At 39.9% G+C, this 20750-nt stretch overlaps 1 protein-coding gene across 10 annotated transcripts in view; it reads right to left on the bottom strand.

Annotated features, from left to right (window-relative positions):
- Window positions 1-1123: 1123 nt before the first annotated feature.
- The window catches only part of shank3 (SH3 and multiple ankyrin repeat domains 3), a 541235-nt gene continuing 521608 nt past the window's right edge, over window positions 1124-20750 (bottom strand). For 3 of the 10 annotated variants that reach the window (XM_033039989.1, XM_033039990.1, XM_033039991.1), the window contains one exon: window positions 1124-4099. In XM_033039989.1, the coding sequence (XP_032895880.1) occupies window positions 3544-4099 (556 nt within the window). In that variant the 3' untranslated portion in view covers window positions 1124-3543. Of the gene's footprint in view, window positions 4100-5231; window positions 5302-6809; window positions 6845-20750 lie in introns of all 10 variants that reach the window. The other 7 variants (XM_033039988.1, XR_004415240.1, XM_033039993.1 and 4 more) reach the window with 7 other exon arrangements.

Genomic DNA, 20750 nt, shown 5'->3' with positions numbered 1-20750 from the left:
ATAGTGAGGAGGGGATAGGGAGTTATGCATATGCTGAGATGGTAAGGGTGATGTATAAAACTGTCTCTTGGTCTACTGACATTTTTGTAAATAACAGCTTTTTAAATTTTAGGTTAGACCCTGAATATTGATAAGGTCTGTTCTTACCATTGTGTCAAACCTGCTCTTTCCTCATGTCCCAGAAAACTGGTTCTGGTGTGGATTTCACTGGACATGCCTCATGTCTATTCCTAGTGTACTCATTTCCCACTTCATTTTTGGTCAATTCTCAGTTTCCAACTTCAGTATTGAACCTTCACTCGCTTCCAACTTTTCACCTACTTCTTAATATCCCATTATGATAGCATTGCTTTGTTTTGGGTTTCAGCTCAACATCAATGGTCACTGGTAGCCCTAAAGAGCTTTACTCAAGTGGCCATGTTTCAAGTGTGAGCATTGGCATGAATGCCGGCAGGCTATTTGCCATTCCAGGCAACATCTCAGGTAAGCCTGATCCTGCCCTCCTCAGCATCCTGAAATGCCCGAAACAAGTCAGGGAAAGGATGTAAACAGATATTGATCAGGCTGAGGAACCTGGATAATATTTTTCCTGCTTCTTAACCCATGGATCCAGAAGCAAACTGTGGATCCTGAGTGCAACGCTGGCTTGTAAACTTTAACTTCCACTCCTTGTCTCGGAATCTCCAAGCAGGAGAGGCACATATAAGGAGTGGGCCATTGGAAATTCATAAAGTGCCACAATTCTACAAAGAATGGGACACATGGTTGGTTTTGTTAAGTCTTCCTGATATGTAAAGTCTCACTTCAATTGTCACTACGTCTCTTATACAGATATCTGTCTCGTCTTAAAGTCTCAACTCTCGTTTCCAATTTCAATTTACTCCCATTTTCCATTATTCACATACTGTAATTTATTTTTGTCTCATTTTCTTGTTTGAGTTTCAGTCTTTATTCTATACATAATCTCATTTTAATTCCATTTCCTTTCTATTGGAAAGGTTTCTTGTTATAAAATTTCTGATCCTCAAGATTTTGGGTAACTCATCCAGTATCCTGTTAAAGCACAGGAAAAGTAGGAAAATAACTTTATACTATCCCATCAAACACTCTTACAAATTAGGGATAGAGTAAACTTTATTTACACTGTCCTAACAATGTATTCAGGTCTCAACCTCAGAATAGTTTCTGTATTGCAGAGTGCATTTAAAAAAAACACATTTAGGAAATCCCTTTCTAATCTTGACCTGAAATGTTAACTCTGTTTCTCAGTTGAATCTGTCTGGCCTGCTGAGTATTTCTGGTATTTTTTGTTCTTTTTGTTGAGGTGAAGTTAGAGTAAAACTGCTCATTTAGTTTTAAGTAATAAAGAATTAAGTGTAATTTTGTAATGACCAAATTTAACTGGGTTAAAATAATGATAATGACTGCAAAAGAAGAAATATTAGTTTTGTTGATCTGTTTGGGTGAATTCATCTATTAGAGTCAATTACCACAAACTGGCTTTACTACCCAATTCCTGTCTCAATTTCCTCAATCTGATTTTATTCTCTAATTTTATAGAGTCATTTCAGGTACCTGATTACAGCCACGGAAATAAATTAATTTTACTAATAGGATTAGAAAGATTTCTTCAAAGTAGAAACCACAACATCATCCATAAGTTAAGACTGTCACAATGTTGCTTTCACCTCTTCCTACTTGCTTGCCCATACATTTTAATAATTTTCTTCCTTGAGTTTCCTTTTTAATAAAGATTCCTTTAATTAAAAAAAATACTAATCATTGGTTCTGGATCAGGAAATAACTGGCTTTCTCTTTCTCAGTTTGTTGCCCAAGAATAGATGAAAATGGAGAACAATGTTTTCCATTTGCTTTGGATCCTCAGACGAGCCTATTTGATCTTGCGCAATCAACAAAATCCCCGACACTGCCATGGCTGAACAAAGGAAGATGTTAACATATCTTTGTAATATTTACTGATCGATAAGATTGGCAATCCTCCTTTCACAATTCTTTCCTAATCTGCTGCCTTGGAGAATAGATAAACTTCCTTCAGTAATGTCTCATTTATAACACTGTTCTGTGATGTAATGAATTGCAGTGTTACAAACAGTTCCAGGGTATCTGTGAAAACAAATATGTATATGTGCAACAGTAATATTGAACCTATTTCATGAGTGATAGTCTGCGGCAGTATTCATGAGTGAGAATGTGAATGTGGGAGGATGATGAGACAATGCCTCAGCAAATTTGTGTATACTGAAGCATATGAAAAATATTATGTGTGCATGTGTGTTTAACTATGAACATGTATATGCTGTGGTTTCTTGGTGCCCTTTTGGAATAGCACTGTTGGAATAGCAACTTCTTAAAATTCTAGTAACTCTTAAAGGTACAGTACATTTCAATAAAGGGTATATACACAGTGAAAGGGTCGTATTGATTCTTTAGTTTGTCCCACCACTGTTCATAAAATGAAAAAATATGTCCAACATTAGCTTGGTTTGGGACTGACCCGCAGCTGAGTAGCGCTGCTTTCAAACGGTATGGTTAGGTAAAGGCAACTTCAAAACCTGATTGCCGGTGGTGGGTATAAAGCAGTCATATGGATACATGTCAGGCATGTGAGTCTAATCCATAGATTTCTGCTTAAATCTGTTTATATGACAACAAAAATAAAAATTTCATATTGAACAGGTTTATGGATGAATAATGTTAAAAGCGCTAAAATGTCCAAGTTTCCTTGCTTCTACCATATCGCAAAAGCGATAAATCTTAATAATCAAGTTATTTGGAAGAATCAATGTAACATTTTCTTATAATAGTATATGTATATAGTTCTAGCAAAATTGTAACATAAAAACATTTTTATATTATTTTTGTTCAAATATATAATTGGTAAAAAGATGAGTATTCTTTGTGGTTGGACTAGATCCAGGATGTTTCCCTATATCTCAAACTAGCACTTGGAGGGGAAGCTTCTCTGATTTGTTTTCTTATTTTTGATTGAACATTGAACCCTTCCTCCTGCCTCAGAATATAGGGGACTTTCAAATAAACTTGTACAATTCAGAAAACACTGGGTTTGATTTACTCTTTTAAACATTCTCCTGAAGATAACACAACTCATCCAAAGTCCGAAGGGAATTTCTGTTTGCTTCTGGTTTATGCAAAAAAATTGCAGTCTAAAAGAAGAAAGCCAGAGATTCCCTTTCCAAGCAACTGTTATTCAAAGGCAACGGAATGAAATATTCGCTGATTTTTCTCTCTCGTTTATCTTTATCTACGAAAACAAAAAATTGTGATTCTCATTTGAACCTTCGTCGAGCTTCAGTGGGAACAACACCAAGCAACATCCCATAATATTCATGCAACATTAACCATAGCAACGCCACTCAGATTTAGCTCTGCCCTTTTCCACCATTCAGTGCAGTGTATTGTTTTACTTTTTTTTTAAAATAACCCCATCTCCTCTCCTTGAAGACCCAGACCAGTTGAGACCCACCCTACCCTCCCAATTTCCCATCTCCCCCACCGGTCAAGCTAGCTATCAATAAAATGTTTTAAAGCACGTTCTATGTTCATTCGATGTCCCACTCTTGTAACTCCAAGTTCCACATAGTCTTCTTTTGTCAAGGCAGGTAGATGAGAGCCTTCAATCTCATTATGTAAGAAGCTCTCTCTGTGTTCTGATAGGTTAAGACTATCGAGCCAGTCTGCTACGTCATACTTGTTCCACATCACCATAGGCTTTTGGCAGAAGGGTTTGGGGGGGAGTAAAGAATGCATGGGGATACCAGATGGAGATGGGGAGCGGCTACGAGCACTGGAACTCCGCACCACAAACCGCACCTCCTTTGGCTCATGAGGAATGTTGAGGCTAGAAGATTTCAGGATGGTGGGAGGGGTCTGTGTCGGGGTGGAAAGTGGTGAGGGCCTTGGTGAGCTAATGCCGGCTTCTGTCCTTGAATCGATGCCAGGTTTCCCAGGACTAGGAGCCCTTCGGGTAACTGGGTGCCTGGAGCCAGGACGGATGGTGAATGTCGCCCCGAAGCTCCGCTGGGATATCGTGTTCAGCTCTCCTAAACTACTGAATAGTCTGTAAACAAAAAGAGAAAATAGAGAATTAGGAGTTGGTATCCTGGGGTTCACCTTAGTGACTTACCCAAGGCAACATGCTCAAGTTTGAACATCCATCAGGCTACACCATGAAGTTGGCTTCACTGTTTCACTATCCCGTATGAGGAACTTTCACAGGATTTTCACATTTGTCAGAAAACACCTGCTTAAGAGAGCTTGAATTTGAAGTCCTACCTTGGAAATACAGAACTTCTTTCTCCAAAAAACATGTTGATGTCAATAGATCTTTGCTGTACAAGTGTATTAAGGGATAAGGTACAGGATGTCTGAGCTGGGAGTATCTAAGTGTGGAACAAAGTGACAATAGTTGAATGACTGGGTTTGGAAAAGGCCATGTTTTTGTTAATAGGACATTGATACCACTGGCAAGGACAGCATTTATTGTCCGTCTTTATACACCTCTTGGAACTGGATGATTTGCTAGGCCATTTCAGAAAGCAATCAAGTTATTCTCATTGGGAGGGGTGGGGGGATGGACTGGAGTCATATATACGTAGATATCTTTCCCTGATAGGGTGAATCTGATGGGTTTTTAAACATCAATCAAGTCATTTAATAGTCACAATGTTTGGCAGATGATCACTTGCAGCATATTTATTTAAGTTCCCCCATTGCCACACTGTGGTATGTAATCATGGTCCTAACTCAATAGTTCATACTTGCAAATACAAATACAATATCTTAACCATGATGTTGCTGAGTAAAAATGTAGGGCTGTTGAATGTGAAGGCAGTCTGAGAAGTTGAAAATTTGGCACGGTATGTCACGTGTAGGGGTGCACCAGTTATGTAAGTTGAGTGAAATGGGGACAGATCGGCAATGGAAATGTTTGAGTGTGGAAAGTTTGAGTGCGGGGTTTTGAAAGTTGAGGAGGTTTGTGAGCGATTGTGTTAGTTTGATTTGTGTGAAAGACTGTGTTAGTGGGGAGATATAGATACTAGGTTTAAGGGATCTGATGTTAGACCTAATTTTAGTGGATTAGTTTGTGGAAGATATGTGTGGATTCTTACCATTTAAAATGTGATCAAGGAAGATCAAAACATCTGACATGTTAAAACTTAATTTAGTGTATAGTCACCTTTTTCACACACCATTTAATCCTCACCTCACTGCATATCCATCCAAGAGAACAGTCAAATGAGATGATTGACTTCTGAACTCCTTAAAGAATACAGGAGAGTATTTAGTGAGGCTGATGACTGGAAAAGGATTATGTCCAAATCAGTTCGCTTTCCCCAATGGTCATATTTCAAGATTGGGAAGATTGTCATCAAAACTTCAGGATATTGTGCCAAACATTCTGAGTCCATTTTATCCATTCACTTCCACTTCATGCCTTCATGTTATTTTAAAGAGACCAAACACTAATACTTAGTATATCCTGCTAGAATTCATGCTGGAATAATGCACTCAACACACACATTTTCAATAATTCAAGCTTTGTACTCAGTACTCACGAATACAGCTAAAATATATAAAATTTCAAATTCATATACGGGGCACTGCACAACTACCCACCTACTTATTTATATTTTCTTGCTGATTATTAGTTATTTTATTTCACTATTTGACAATATTGCATAAAACCCTCAAAATGTTTGAGATAAAATTTCTCTCCTCAAATATTTACTCTTGGTTGAGACCCTGATTAGAATCACATTTATGTTAAAAACAAAATGCTCATTAGTGTTAACGTATAGTAATGCTGCTTCATGCTTGAGATATTGAGAGCTAACCTTTGACCAATATGGGGAAATTGCCTGACTTTCTGTGGATGGTAACGGGTTGCTTTCCCAATTTTACCCTTTGACTGAAAATCAATGGCAGTTTGCATTCAGAAAATGATCCCCAAATCAAAGAAAAAGAGACAGTCATATTAATACGACTTGGATGTTTGAATCTGGGAGAAAAAGATTTTGCCAGTGATCTAATTACCTCTAGGTTACTAAAAGATGAACTGATGGAAGGAATGAATTAATGAGTCAGAATGCCAGTGATGCTTCCACCATACAAATTTTAAAAAAAATACAAGGGTTTGACCTCCTCCAAGTCTCAACTAATGTACAGTTCTGTTTAACAGATGTTGATTTAATTTGTCTTATTTTCCAGCACTAACAGGTCTGAAGTGAGGATTTCACATTGTAAGCTTTGTTTCTGAGTTGTTGAAGTTATGAAAATGATTAACATGCTTGTGGTCAAAAGTATTATTAAACCTTTCCAGGCCAGATGTAGCAATACTTGGAGAGTAAAATTCACTCTACAATGTCTTATAAACCACTCAGAGGGTGAGTACAGAAAGAATAGGTACAGAGTAAAGCTATTTTGCAAAATATGTCAGGAACAGAGAAATGGAAGGGAGATTCCAGGTAATGAAAGTAATGGTTTCATCTTAAGTATATATTAACTATCCTCCTCTTGATCCAACCAGAAAGTGGAACCAGAGGCTGACTGACTTGGTGGAGGGCAGCCCATGGCTTACAAAGAAAAAAATAACACACAAAATACATATACACGCCATGCACATACACACATACATCTACACACGCTCAATATTTCAACTTCACCAAGGGGAGCATTCACAGTTCACGGTAGAGCAAAATTAAATGAATCTAGACAAAATAAAATCTAAATAGGGAATTTGGATGTGGTGAATGGTTGTGAGCACTTACACAATTTGCTCACCCTCCTGAGGCTCGAGGTGATTCTAGACAGAGCACCACAACGCATGCACAGTGAGCGGAAAAAAAGAGGCAATGAGAGAGAAATGTTAGCATCAATCCATGAATATGACTGGACATTTCCACTACAACCACTAACAGTAAACATTTTCCATAATAGACTTGCTTCACATCACTTCAGATTTTGAGACTTGACTCTCCTTCCTGCCAATCCCTTGATTGCAATGCCCCACAGACTTGAAATAATCACCCTGTGGTGGGGTTAGTCCTAACTCAGAATGTGATGTAAGAGCAATTTAAATGACTGAGCGACTGCAGGGATTTATGAACTTTAACTCAATCTGGTGTGTTACCTTCCAGTGCAATACTCTGTTCAGAGACTGAAAGATTATGATGGACTTTAAAATGGAACTAATTGCTGTGTGAAGAATTCTCTGTTGAATTCTATTCAACCAAAAAAAAATCAAGGTTTTAGAATTTGCAGTAATTTCTCAGGAAGTCACATGTCAGCATTATTGCTACAGAGGCCACATCCTAGACGTATGTGTTGTGTTCATTTTATGTGCCAGATTTTTGAATTCTCCTGCCAAGGAAACTTGATTACAGTGGTTTTGAACTGTATTCACCCAGTTGTCACCCAAAATTTTGAATTTGAAAACAGTATATTCCATCACTGAGTTTGCCAGGTTCTGGAATTGACTTTAGAGATTGAAGGACATTTGTATTGAAAACAAACGGAACAGCTTCGAATCAATTGTAAAGAGGATACGGAATACAAAGACCTAGCGAATCATATGAAAGTGGCACAGCACGTTAACAAATGATGTCAAAAAAAGAGATGGCATTCTGAACTTTATAAATAGAAGCAGAATACAAAAGCAGTATATTATGCTGTACCTACATAATTCATTAGTTAACCACCAAGATAGTGTTTTGTGCCCATCTATGGACACCATATGGTCAAGGCCTCGAGAGGGTGCAGAGGATATTTATACAATAGAACAAGGGATGTGTGACCGGTTATATTGAAGGACTGGATTAGTGTTGTTGACTTTTGAGACTTAATTGATCTAACAAATTAATGTTACATTATGAATATTTTAGTTTTTGACTACCTGTTTCCAACATAAGTTGCACCCAAAGCCTAACAGGAGGCCTATTTTCCTGTGCCTTGAGTTGTGGGCAGGTAGAGATAAGATTCATAGCCCAGTGCCTGAATTGAATGCATAAATGAGGGAAGGAGAGGATCATAACAAGGATTCTGTTGACAATGAAGTAATCAATAAGATAGGAGGGGATTGGAGAGCAAGACCTCAGTTAAGGGCCTCAAAGAATTGTGGGAAAGGGTAACTGGACTACATTGGTGGATTGTAGTATTTTGACCAATATTAGGAGGATGAAGGTTGGGCAGTGTGAAGCTGAGCGCCGAAATGATTATGGGAAGATCTAACCCGATTACTTGTTTTGGATGTCCCTGGAAATGGATCCTCAGGGGGGACATAGACCAAACTTCCCTACAATGCTCTGAAAGATCAACGCCTTCTGAGTGACATGTTGCCATGTGTTCAAAAGCAAATATTATGTCAGTGGCACAAGAGTAACTGGCTCTCAGAACTGTCTTGTTGAAGTGCAAGAAAAAAAAGTAACATGCAGTTGAATCTCTCAGCAACATTTTCATGGCAGAACAGTTGATCATGAGAAGGAGCAGATTTAGGAGAAATCACGAGTGAATCAGAGAGAGGATGATAAGTTTTTCCAAGCAGCAAATTATTACAATCTGAAATGCAATGTTTGTAGAACTGTAGGAAGAGGTTTCCATAGATGTTTTTCAAAGGGGAACTGGTTCCATAATTGCAAAGGAAAAACATTGCAGAGCTAAAAATAAAGAGGAAGGAATTGATATTAACTGAAGAGTTTATTTGATATCATGGCCAAATTATTTTATTTTATACTTTTTAATCATATGAAAGCTTGGAAATACAGTGGCTTGCAAAAGTTTTCATACCCCTTGAACTTTTCCACATTTTGTCACGTTACAACCACAAACGTAAATGTATTTTATTGGGATTTTATGTGATAGACCAACACAAAGTGGTGCATAATTGTGAAGTGGAAGGAAAATGATACATGGTTTTCAAATTTTTTTCCAAATAAAAAACTGAAAAGTGTGGCGTGCAAAAGTATTCAGCCGCCCTGAGTCAATACTTTGTAGAACCACCTTTCGCTGCAATTACAGCTGCAAGTCTTTTGGGGTATGTCTCTACCAGCTTTGCACATCTAGAGACTGGAATTTTTGCCCATTCTTCTTTGCAAAATAGCTCAAGCTCAGTCAGATTGGATGGAGAGCGTCTGTGAACAGCAATTTTCAAGTTTTGCCAGAGATTCTCAATTGGATTTAGGTCTGGACTTTGACTGGGCCATTCTAACACATGATCTAAACCATTCCATTGTAGCTCTGGCTGTATGTTTAGGGTCGTTGTCCTGCTGGAAGGTTAACCTCCGCCCCAGTCTCAAATCTTTTACAGACTCTAACAGGTTTTCTTCCAAGATTGCCCTGTATTTGGCTCCATCCATCTTCCCATCAACTCTGACCAGCTTCCCTGTCCCTGCTGAAGAAAAGCATCCCCACAGCATGATGCTGCCACCACCATGTTTCACAGTGGGGATGGTGTGTTCAGGGTGATGTGCAGTGTTAGTTTTCCGCCACACATAGCGTTTTGCATTTATGCCAAAAACTTCAATTTTGGTCTCATCTGACCAGAGCACCTTCCTCCACATGTTTGCTGTGTCCCCCACATGGCTTGTGGCAAACTGCAAACGGGACTTCTTATGGCTTTTTTTCAACAATGGCTTTCTTCTTGCCACTCTTCCATAAAGGCCCGATTTGTGGAGTGCGCGACTAATAGTTGTCCTGTGGACAGATTCTCCCACCTGAGCTGTAGATCTCTGCAGCTCCTCCAGAGTTACCATGGGCCTCTTGGCTGCTTCTCTGATCAATGCTCTCCTTGCCCGGCCTGTCAGTTTCGGTGAACGGCCATGTCTTGGTAAGTTTGCAGTTGTGCCATACTCTTTCCATTTTCGGATGATGGATTGAACAGTGCTCTGTGAGATGTTCAAAGCTTGGGATATTTTTTTATAACCTAACCCTGCTTTAAACTTCTCCACAACTTTATCCCTGACCTGTCTGGTGTGTTCCTTGGGCTTCATGATGCTGTTTGTCCACTAATGTTCTCTGACAAACCTCTGAGGCCTTCACAGAACAGCTGTATTTATACTGAGATTAGATTACACAGAAGTGGACTCTATTTACTAATTAGGTGACTTCTGAAGGCAATTGGTTGCACTGGATTTTATTTAGGGGTATTAGAGTAAAGGGGGCTGAATACTTTTGCACGCCACACTTTTCAGTTTTTTATTTGTAAAAAAATTTGAAAACCATGTATCATTTTCCTTTCACTTCACAATTATGCGCCACTTTGTGTTGGTCTATCACATAAAATCCCAATAAAATACATTTACGTTTGTGGTTGTAACGTGACAAAATATGGAAAAGTTCAAGGGGTATGAATACTTTTGCAAGCCATATGCAGAGAATTAATACAGAATTTACCTGGGACATATTTCTGGGCTCAGTGAGGAATCGGGACAATAAGTCACACCCAAGAATATTTAGTTCCTTCATTTGCGGAAACCTCATATTCTGTTGTACTTATACATCATACTCTATTGTACCTAAAATAGATGCTTTTGTATAATACCTAAAATAGGTGGTACTGTGGATGGTGAAGATGGTTATCGAGAATTACAGCAGGATCTTGAGCAGCTGGTCAAGTGGACAAGACTGGCTAATGGTGTTTAATTCACATAGGTTTTTGCATAGGTGATGTATTTGGTTAGTTGAACTAGGCAGGCCTTCACAGTGTACAGTAGGGCCCTGTGGAGAATTGTAAAGCACAGGGTTCAGGAAGTAGAAGTACATAGTTCTTTGAAAGTGGTGTTTCAGGTCGATAGGGTGGTGAAGAGGCTTTTGGCACGCCGGCCATCTGTCAGCGAATTGAGTATAAAAGTTGAGAAGTTATGTTATTATTGTATAAGAGGTTGGCGAGTCCGCACTTAGAGTATCTTGTTCAGTTTTGGTCACCCTGCTACAGGAAAGATGCCATTAAACTGGAAAGGGCACAGATAAGTTTTATATGGATGTTGCCAGAACTCAAGGGCCTGAGCTTTGGAGAGAGATTTTGCAGGCTAGGACTTTATTCCTTGGAGTGGCAATTTTATAGACATTAATAAAATCATGAAGGGAATAGATAGGGTGAATGTGTAGTCTTTTACCCAGGATGGGGGAATCAAGAACCAGAGGACATAGGCTTAAGGTGAGAGGGGAAAGATTTAAAGGAACCCAAGGGCTGGCTTTTTCATACAGAGGTATGTGCTACCAGAGGATGTCATTGAGGCAGGTACAACAGAAACAATTAAAATACATTTGGACAGGTACATGGATAAGAAAGGTTTAGAGTGATATGGGTTAAATGCAGGTAAATGGACTCACTAAGATGGAGCATCTTGGTTGGCATGGATAAGTTGGACCTAAGTGCCTGTTTCCATGCTGTATGTCTCTAGTCGAACAGTGCCTAAACTTTCGCAAACAAGCAGGGCATTTCAATACTGTGCCAATCTAAATGTTGTGCAGCTGCAACTATTGGGAACTGCAATTAAAGTCATTAATTGGCATCCTGCTTCATCGACTAATATGCAAGTAGTTCTTTGAATGGGAACAGTATGGAAACATAAATGTCATTGAAGCAATGGAGATTCTCACAGAATTTCCACATCACAGAAGGTAATGTGGCCTAAAATTCTTAAATCAGTTCAGGCTCTTTTTAGCCTGTCAGTTCCATTTCTAGAGATGTTTCTTCAATTGCCAATTGAATTCTATTTTGAAAGCTCTCAGTGAATTTATTGCAGTGAGTTCCAGATCATAACCACCATATCTTTTCCCATTACTTTAAACAAATTCCTCTGGCTCTTGAACAATCTACTAATTGGAAAGGTTTATTCAAAACTATCATGATTCTTGTATAGGTCTGCATAATCCTCTCTTAACCAATGTTTCAAGAACAAATCGAGCATTTCCAGTGTAATCTTGAACCTTAAATCCCCCAGGCTGGAACTTTTCTGTGCTGTTTAAAAACGTTCATGTCTTTCCTAAAATAGTGACTGGAAGTAAATGCAGAATTGCCATTATGGCTTATTAAGTGTTTTATTAAGGTTCAATATAAGCATCTCTGAAATCCTGATCCCATTTGCTTTATTAAACATTTGTTCAATATATCATGCTACTTTCAAAAATGTACCCAATCCCTTTGGAATTGTGCTATTTAATTGATATTGTCTGTCTTTGTTCTTTCAAGTAAAATGCTCTATAGAAGAAAAGATTGAACAGTTTATTTTTCTTTGTAAGAAAGACTAACACTAAGAAAACTCTTTACAAATTAAGGAATTAATTTTCCATCCCTTCATCCGGCACACTGTCAAAACTGTTTTAGCATTGTGCCTGGCACTAGATTGGACCATGTAGCCCATGTAACACAGGGAATCCAAGTATGTTGGTTACAGCAGCTGAATACCAAGTACTGTTATCCAATGTGTTGATGTTAAAAAAAAGTAGTTGAGATCTGAAGAAATCTTGAAACAAGTCTAATTTGATCCTAAAATTCTGTGGTGACAAATGAGACAATGTTAGCAGCCAAAACTCTTAAGCAGCCAAAGCCATGGTATGTTCTCAGTGAATGGCGCATCCCATAACGAGGTCATGCTAAACATTTCACACACAGATGCAAATAGTTACACATTATAATGGAAGATTCATGTAAAGCTGTACAACTCAATAAACAAATCTCAAATATATTACCAGTTGTTCCTTTTCCACCACTTATGTTGAAGTTTAATTTCTTTCAGATGAACCATTATCAAGATGATGCCATGATTGTGATGAGATATGTGACATTATCATTCAATCTGTATCTTTATTTATTTATTTATTAACTGAATTCAGTATCTTTGGCTTAATATGCAGCAATATCATTAATACCTGTTTTACAACTTGGGATCAGTTGCACCTTCCCCTCCCTTTGTAGTTGGTAGATTTTTGCTGCACATGACTGAATTTGGAGAATTTCATTCAGGGCCTTGCCTGATCTGGGTTACTGACTGCACTGTGCAGAGATCAATGCCATTCAAGATCATTCTCAGTTGTGAATTATTTAACTATCACATGACTCATTGCTGTACTTTGTTTAAGTGAAGATCCAGTAAATTAAGAATCCTGAAAACAATGATGGGGTTATCAGTCCTTTCCTCTTCTGGGAAAATTGTAAATGCCAGCTGTAGTATTGCAGGGCTCTTGGGATTGCTGAGAACATGGGATTGGGAGCGACAGTGAATCTCAAAACAAAAAACACTAACACCAACCACAAATAGAACTCAATAAATGAAAAGCATATCACTGATCCATTGACTCAGTTTGCCCTCTGGCCAGCTATGAATTTTGCTCTGTGGTCTACATTACTGTCTTCTACGAAATCAGGTTTAGAATTCCCCAAATTATTCTTCTGCTTTCGGTAAAATTCTCCAAAGCTGTCATTCTTCAAGATCTCTATACTCCCCTATTTCTGGCTTTGCTTATCTGTAACTCGAATCACAATATCATTAATGATTATGGTCTTTGGATAGAAGGTGTAAATTCTGCAATTATCTCTCAAAATCTCTGCGCTTTTCTTCCTCTTTTACACCTTTCAGTTATTCCTTAAAACTGAACTCTATGAACTCCACGGCCTAAAACTGTCATATTTTGTTGGATAAAGCTCAATTGAAGCACATTGAACTGCTTTACTGTATTAAAGACAGGAGAATGAAAGGTTTATTTATCAATCAAACTGAAAGCTCTCACTGAATTTGTGTGTTCTTTCTGAGACCCTATTGGTTTCTTCCAGCTTTCTCCAACATGCCAAACTGTGTCAGGAGGTTAATTGGCCATTATAAATTATCATATTTGGTAATGTAAAGAGAAATTGATCAGCAATGTTAAAGAGAGAAATAAAATAGTAAGTTGTAGATTAAAAGGAAATACAGAGAATGGAATGGGACTCATGGCACTGCTCCTCAGGGTACTGGCATAGGTTTGATGAGCTGAGTAGTCTCCTTCAGTCTCCTTAAATTATGGAACTCCTCATGCCACTTTGTCATTTCTCACACTGGAACTCCTCTTCTCCCTCAGACTAGAACACCCTAATGTCTCTAAGTCTTCCTCAAACTGTGGATTTTTTCTCATGATTCAATTGGATTTTCTCACTGTCACATTTTAACCCACATTTACACCATGTACCTTGCAGTTTTTTTTCACAATGTAATTAAACTTACTCGCCACCCTATTTGTGACTCACATAATTTCTAGTCCATTGGGCTCATCATGCCTCTAAATTCCACTTTCTCACAAGGTCTTTCAAACATATCTTCTCACTCTTATCCTCAACTCTACCTTCAAGGCCTCCCTCCCTGGAGTAAGGCAAACTACAACTTTATTAGGCAGGAGTTTGGAAAGGTACAGTGGCAGCAATTGTTATATTATCTAAATGGTGGCCGACTAGGAAAAGGGGAGATGCAGCGAGACCTGGGTGTCATGGTACACCAGTCATTGAAAGTGGGCATGCAGGTGCAGCAGGCAGTGAAGAAAGCGAATGGTATGTTAGCTTTCATAGCAAAAGGATTTGAGTATAGGAGCATGGAGGTTCTACTGCAGTTGTACAGGGTCTTAGTGAGACCACACCTGGAGTATTGCGTACAGTTTTGGTCTCCAAATCTGAGGAAGGACATTATTGCCATAGAGGGAGTGCAGAGAAGGTTCACCAGACTGATTCCTGGGATGTCAGGACTGTCTTATGAAGAAAGACTGGATAGACTTGGTTTATACTCTCTAGAATTTAGGAGATTGAGAGGGGATCTTATAGAAACTTACAAAATTCTTAAGGGGTTGGACAGGCTAGATGCAGGAAGATTGCTCCCGATGTTGGGGAAGTCCAGGACAAGGGGTCACAGCTTAAGGATAAGGGGGAAATCCTTTAAAACCGAGATGAGAAGAACTTTTTTCACACAGAGAGTGGTGAATCTCTGGAACTCCCTGCCACAGAGGGTAGTCGAGGCCAGTTCATTGGCTATATTTAAGAGGGAGTTAGATGTGGCCCTTGTGGCTAAGGGGATCAGAGGGTATGGAGAGAAGGCAGGTACGGGATACTGAGTTGGATGATCAGCCATGATCATATTGAATGGCGGTGCAGGCTCGAAGGGCCGAATGGCCTACTCCTGCACCTATTTTCTATGTTTCTATGTTATTGGGTAAGTCCACATATGACATGTGAGAGTTGTTTGAAGACAAATTGATTAACGTTCAGAACCAGCATGTTCAGTAAGGAGGAAGGATGAGGATGGGAAAGTAAGGGAACCTTGGATGACCAAGGAGGTTGTTAATTTGTTCAAATAGAAAAAGCAAGCACATGCAAGTCTACAGAGGCAGGGCTGTTGAGAAATATATAGAAAGGAGGAAAGAACACAAATGGGTGATTAAAAGGGCCTAAAGGAGCCACGGCTTTGGATGGGTCAGGTTAAAGAAAATCTCAAAGTATTTTATACCTATAGTAAAACCAAAAGGGTAACCAAGGAAGGAGGTAGGACTGCTCTGGGATCAAGAAAGGATTTTTTGCTTGGGGTGTGGGGATGTAGGTGAAATAATAAATAAGTACTGTGCATCTTTAGTCACCAAGGAGATGGACATGGTGGACAGTAGGATCAGCGTGGAGAATAGTAATATGCAAGGGCACCCTGAGATTTAGGAGGAGGTATTAGGCCTCTTGAAAAACATTAAGGTGGATCAATCCACAGGACCTGATGGGGTCAATCCCAGGTTATTGAGAGAAGGAATAGAGGAGTATGTGGGACAAAGCTCTTTGTGTCCTCTCTAGACATAGGCGGTGTGCTGGAGGACTGGAGAGTAGCTAATGTTGTTTCTTTATTTAAGAAGGGAAGTAGAGAGAATCCAGGGAATTATAGGCCGGTGATTTTCATGTCAGTGGTAGGAAAGCTGTTGGAAAGGATTCTTCAGGATTGGATTTACTCCCATTTGGAAAAGGATGGATTAATTAGGGACAGACAGCATGTCTTTGTACATGACAGTTTCTGTCTCACTAACTTGATCAAGTTTTTTGAAGATGCGACAAAGGTAATCAGTAAGGGCAGGGAGATTGTCTACATGGATTTTAGTAAGTCCTTTGATAAAGTCCCCCATGGTAGGCTGGTCTAGAAGATTAAGATGCAAGAGATTAACAATACTTTGGTCATATGGATTCGGAACTGGATTGCTGATAGAAAACATTAGGTTGTGGTGGGAGAAGAATATTCAGACAGGAGATCTGTGACTAGTGGAGTTCCATAGGGATCTGTGTTGGGACCTCTGCTGATTGTGATATCTATATTACTAAAAGTCTCATCTTGACCACTTCCTGTTGCTCTGTATATTGATTTTAGAAAAAACGCTGCCACTTACGGCTCGCAGGACAAGAGGATTTTTCCCATCGATTAAAAATAAAAGAGTTATTAGTGTTTATAAAATGTTGAGATTCTCTCTCCTGAAGGCCACGCCCCTTCCGGAGGGACTATAAAATCCGGAAGTGTGGAGGTGCCTCAATCCTCTGCAAGATGGGGGAAGCGAGAGGTCGCAATTCTCAGTCTGAGCTGTGAATAACACTGAACACATGTCTACTAAACTGTGAGTGGTTGTACTGAACTGTTAGTGCCCTTAATGTGGTTTGAAAATGTAGTTTGAAAGTGCTAAAGCTGTGTTGCCTTTGGTTTGAAAGTGCTAAAGCTGTGTTGCCTTTGGTTTGAAAGTGTTAAAGCTGTGTTGCCTTTGGTTTGAAAGTGCTAAAGCTGTGTTGCCTTTGGTTTGAAAGTGCTAAAGCTGTGTTGCCTTTGGTTTGAAAGTGCTAAAGCTGTGTTGCCTTTGGTTTGAAAGTGCTAAAGCTGTTTTGCCTTTGGTTTGAAAGTGCTAAAGCTGTTTTGCCTAATTAAAGCTGCTTTGCCTAATTAAAGTCGCCTAATTAAAGCTGCCTCACCAAATTAAGCTGCATCGTCTAATTAAAGCTGCCTTGTCTTCTATATATAATTAAAAGCTTAATCTTGAACACTTCCTGTCTGCGCATTATATTGATTTTAGAAAAAACGCTACCACGTACGGCTGTGCTTTTTGGCCATCTTACTCAGAGTTCCCCTCCGCTTATCAGGTGCCGAGGATTTTTCTCATCGATGAAAAATAAAAGAGTTATTAGTGTTTAAAAAATGTTGAGATTCTCCCCTGTCAATCACACCATGAAGGCCATGCCCCTTCTGGTGGGAGGGGGGAGGGACTATAAAACCCAGAAGTGTGGGCATGGCTCAGTCTCTGCAAGATGGGGGAGGGAGAGGTGACGACTCTCTGTCTTTAGTGGCCTTGCACCCTGCTTGAAATGGTATGAAACTGCACTTGAATTTGGTGGCCTTGCACTCTGCTTGAAGTGGTATGAAACTGCACTTGAATTTGGTGGCCTTGCACCCTGCTTGAAGTGGTATGAAACTGCACTTGAATTTAGAGGCCTTGCACCCTGCTTGGAATGGAATTTCAAGGAATAGCAGTGAGTCAACTACCAGCCCACCAGCCGTGAGTGAGTGAGTTGCCAGCACAACAGGCTTGAGTGACTGAGACGCCAGCCCAAGAATCCATTTGGCCCACAATGTCCATACTAGTCCTCTAGAAAGCAGTCCCTTCTGCGCACAACACCCATACCAGCGCTCCAGAAAGCCACCCCCACCCCCCCCCCCCACTGGCCACCAATATTGGAATTGGTGGAGAGGTGGAATATTGCGTTGGGGGACCAGTGTTGGGGGATCAGCCCTCCCGTCTGATGCTGGTCCCACTTAGTCTAGTACTTCCTAAAAACCTATTTTCCCTGGCTACAGTCCTTTTTCTGTCAGTTTGTGAGATGCTTTAGGCTGATCTACAAACAAAGATGCTATATCAATGCAAACAGGAAATGCTCTGCAGTTTACAGCTGCATTTGAGGAGGAAGAAACAAAGACTTAAGACAGGATTTATTTCATTGGAGTGCAGGAGGCTGAAGGGTAATCTCATAGAGCTGTATAAAATTATGAGAATAGTGAGGGTGAATGCACAGTATTTTTAGCAGGATAGAGGATTCTAGAACAAGATGGCATAGGTTTAAGGTGAGAGGAGAAAGATTTCAAAGGAAATTGAGGGGCAACTTTTTCAGAGAGGTGGGTATATTGACAGAGCTGCCCGAGTAAGTCATTGAAGGAAGTACAATAAGAACAGTTGTATAAGACATTTTACAGTACACAGATAAGAATGATTTAGAGGGAAATGGGCCATAGGCAGTTAAATGGGACTAGCTTAGACGGGGCATCTTACTTGGCATGGAAGGGTTGGGCCAGAGGGCTTGATTCCTTGCAGTATGACCGTGACTCTCAATGATTTTATGAGGTACTAAACCCAGTAACCTTGATATGCAGAATTAAATGACGGAGATGAAAAGGTGAAGTAGACAGATGGTAATGGTGGATGGGTGTTATTCTGAATGGAGTTCTGCGATCAGTTGTTTTCCGTATGGGAGCTTATTTTGCTTGTGATATATATATATGAGATTCAGACAAAAATGTAGATGGACTGATTAGCTAGTTTGCAAATTACACACAAAAATTGTGGAATTTATCCACAACTCCACCGATTTTGGTGTTGTCTGCAAACATACTAACCAATCCATGTACATTTAAATCCAATCTATATCCCTGCTTAAACAAAAGAAAACCATTGACTACTCTCCATTCCTCCATTCTTCTCAGCTGGAGAAGAATCAAAGATTTTTGTCAATGCCCCTGCTATCTCCTCTCTTTACACTCTGATAGATACCATCTGGCCCTGTGGATGTATCCACCTTAATGCTCCTCATGAGCCCCAACACCACCTCCTTGTATTGGAAAGAACTGCAGATGCAGTAACTCAGCGGGACAGGCAGCATCTCTGGAGAGAAGGAATTTTGACGTTTCAGGTTGAGACTGAAGGGGCTCGACCCGAAATGTCACCCATTCCTTCTCGCCAGAGGTGCTGTCTGTCCCACTGAGTTACTCCAGCATTTTGTGACCACCTCCTTCTTGATCTCAAACTGCCCAGACATATTAGTATTCCCCACACCGTTCTCACTGTCATCAATGTCCTTCTGTTTGATTTTGTTTAATACTTTTGCCTCCATCCACTGATTCCAAGCATAGTCCCCCCTTTATCCTCTTGCTTTCCTACCCATTTATGTAAAAACTATATGAGGGGAACAATGAGAAGATGGTCTTAACAGCTATTTCAATCATCTTTAATTCAGAGGTAAGGAGAAAATATAGAATAATGGTAGATAATGAAAAGAAAGAGTTAAATCTGCCACAGACAGCTGTGGAGACCGTCATAGGGTGTTTTTAAGGCGGAGATTGACAGGTTCTTGATTAGTAAAGGGGATATGGGTAAAACAGCAGGAGAGTGAGGTTGCGAGGGAAAGATAGATCAGCCATGAATGAATAGCAGAGCAGATTTGATGGGTGAATGGCCTAATTATACTCCTATGACTTATGAACATAAATGAAATGCTAAACAAGTGAGATTGAAAGATATGCTAAGAAAATATGGAGATATAAAAATAAGGAGAAGGTTTGGGAATCAAAGTAACTCAACGTGAGAGGGTAGATGTCATGTAATAAGGAAACTTAAATATGTGTAGGGATATCCTAAAGCAGTTTACAGTCATTAATGCATTTATTATACATTAATAACTTGGACACGAAATGTTCTTTGTACATCAATGCTGTTAATGATCTTACCATTAATTGTATATTTTGCTTTTACATTTAACCTCACAAAGTGCAACACCTCACACTTGCCATCTGCCATCCCCAACGCAATATTCCACCTCTCCACCAATTCCAATATTGGTGGCCAGTGGGGGGGGGGGGCTTTCTGGGGTGCTAGTATGGGTGTTGTGCGCTGAAGGGACTGGTTTCCAGAGGGCTAGTATGAACATTGTGGGCCGAATGGATTCTTGGGCTTGCGGCTCAGTCACTCAAGCATGTTGTGCCGGCAGTTGACTCACGGCTATTCCTTGAAATTCAATTTCAAGCAGGGTGCAAGGCCACCAAATTCAAGTGCAGTTTCATACCACTTCAAGCAGGGTGCAAGGCCACCAAATTCAAGTGCAGTTTCACACCATTTCAAGCAGGGTGCAAGGCCACTAAAGACAGCGAGTCGTGACCACTCCCTCCCCCATCTTACAGAGACTGAGCCACGCCCACACTTCTGGGTTTTATAGTCCCTCCCCCTCCCACCAGAAGGGGCATGGCCTTCATGGCGTGATTGACAGGGGAGAGAATCTCAACATTTTTAAAACACTAATAACTCTTTTATTTTTCATCGATGGAAAAAATCCTCGGCACCTGATGAGTGGAGGGGGACTAGTAAGATGACCAAAAATCACAGCGGTACATGGTAGCGCTTTTTCTAAAATCAATATAAAGCGCTAACAGGAAGTGGTCAAGATTAAACTTTTAATTATATATAGAAGGTAAGGCAGCTTTAATTAGGCAAGGCAGCTTTAATTAGGTAAGGCAGCTTCAATTAGGCAAGGCAGCTTCAATTAGGCAAGGCAGCCTCAATTAGGCATGGCACCTTCAATTAGGCAAGGCACCTTTAATTAGGCAAGGCACCTTTAATTAGGCAAGGCACCTTTAATTAGGCAAGGCACCTTTAATTACGCAATGCAGCTTTAACGAGGCAAGGCAGCTTTAATTGGGCAA

The sequence above is a fragment of the Amblyraja radiata genome, chromosome 21, assembly GCF_010909765.2.
Source record: "Amblyraja radiata isolate CabotCenter1 chromosome 21, sAmbRad1.1.pri, whole genome shotgun sequence".
NCBI classification, from domain to species: Eukaryota; Metazoa; Chordata; class Chondrichthyes; order Rajiformes; family Rajidae; genus Amblyraja; species Amblyraja radiata.
This window is presented reverse-complemented; position numbering and strand designations above follow the sequence as displayed.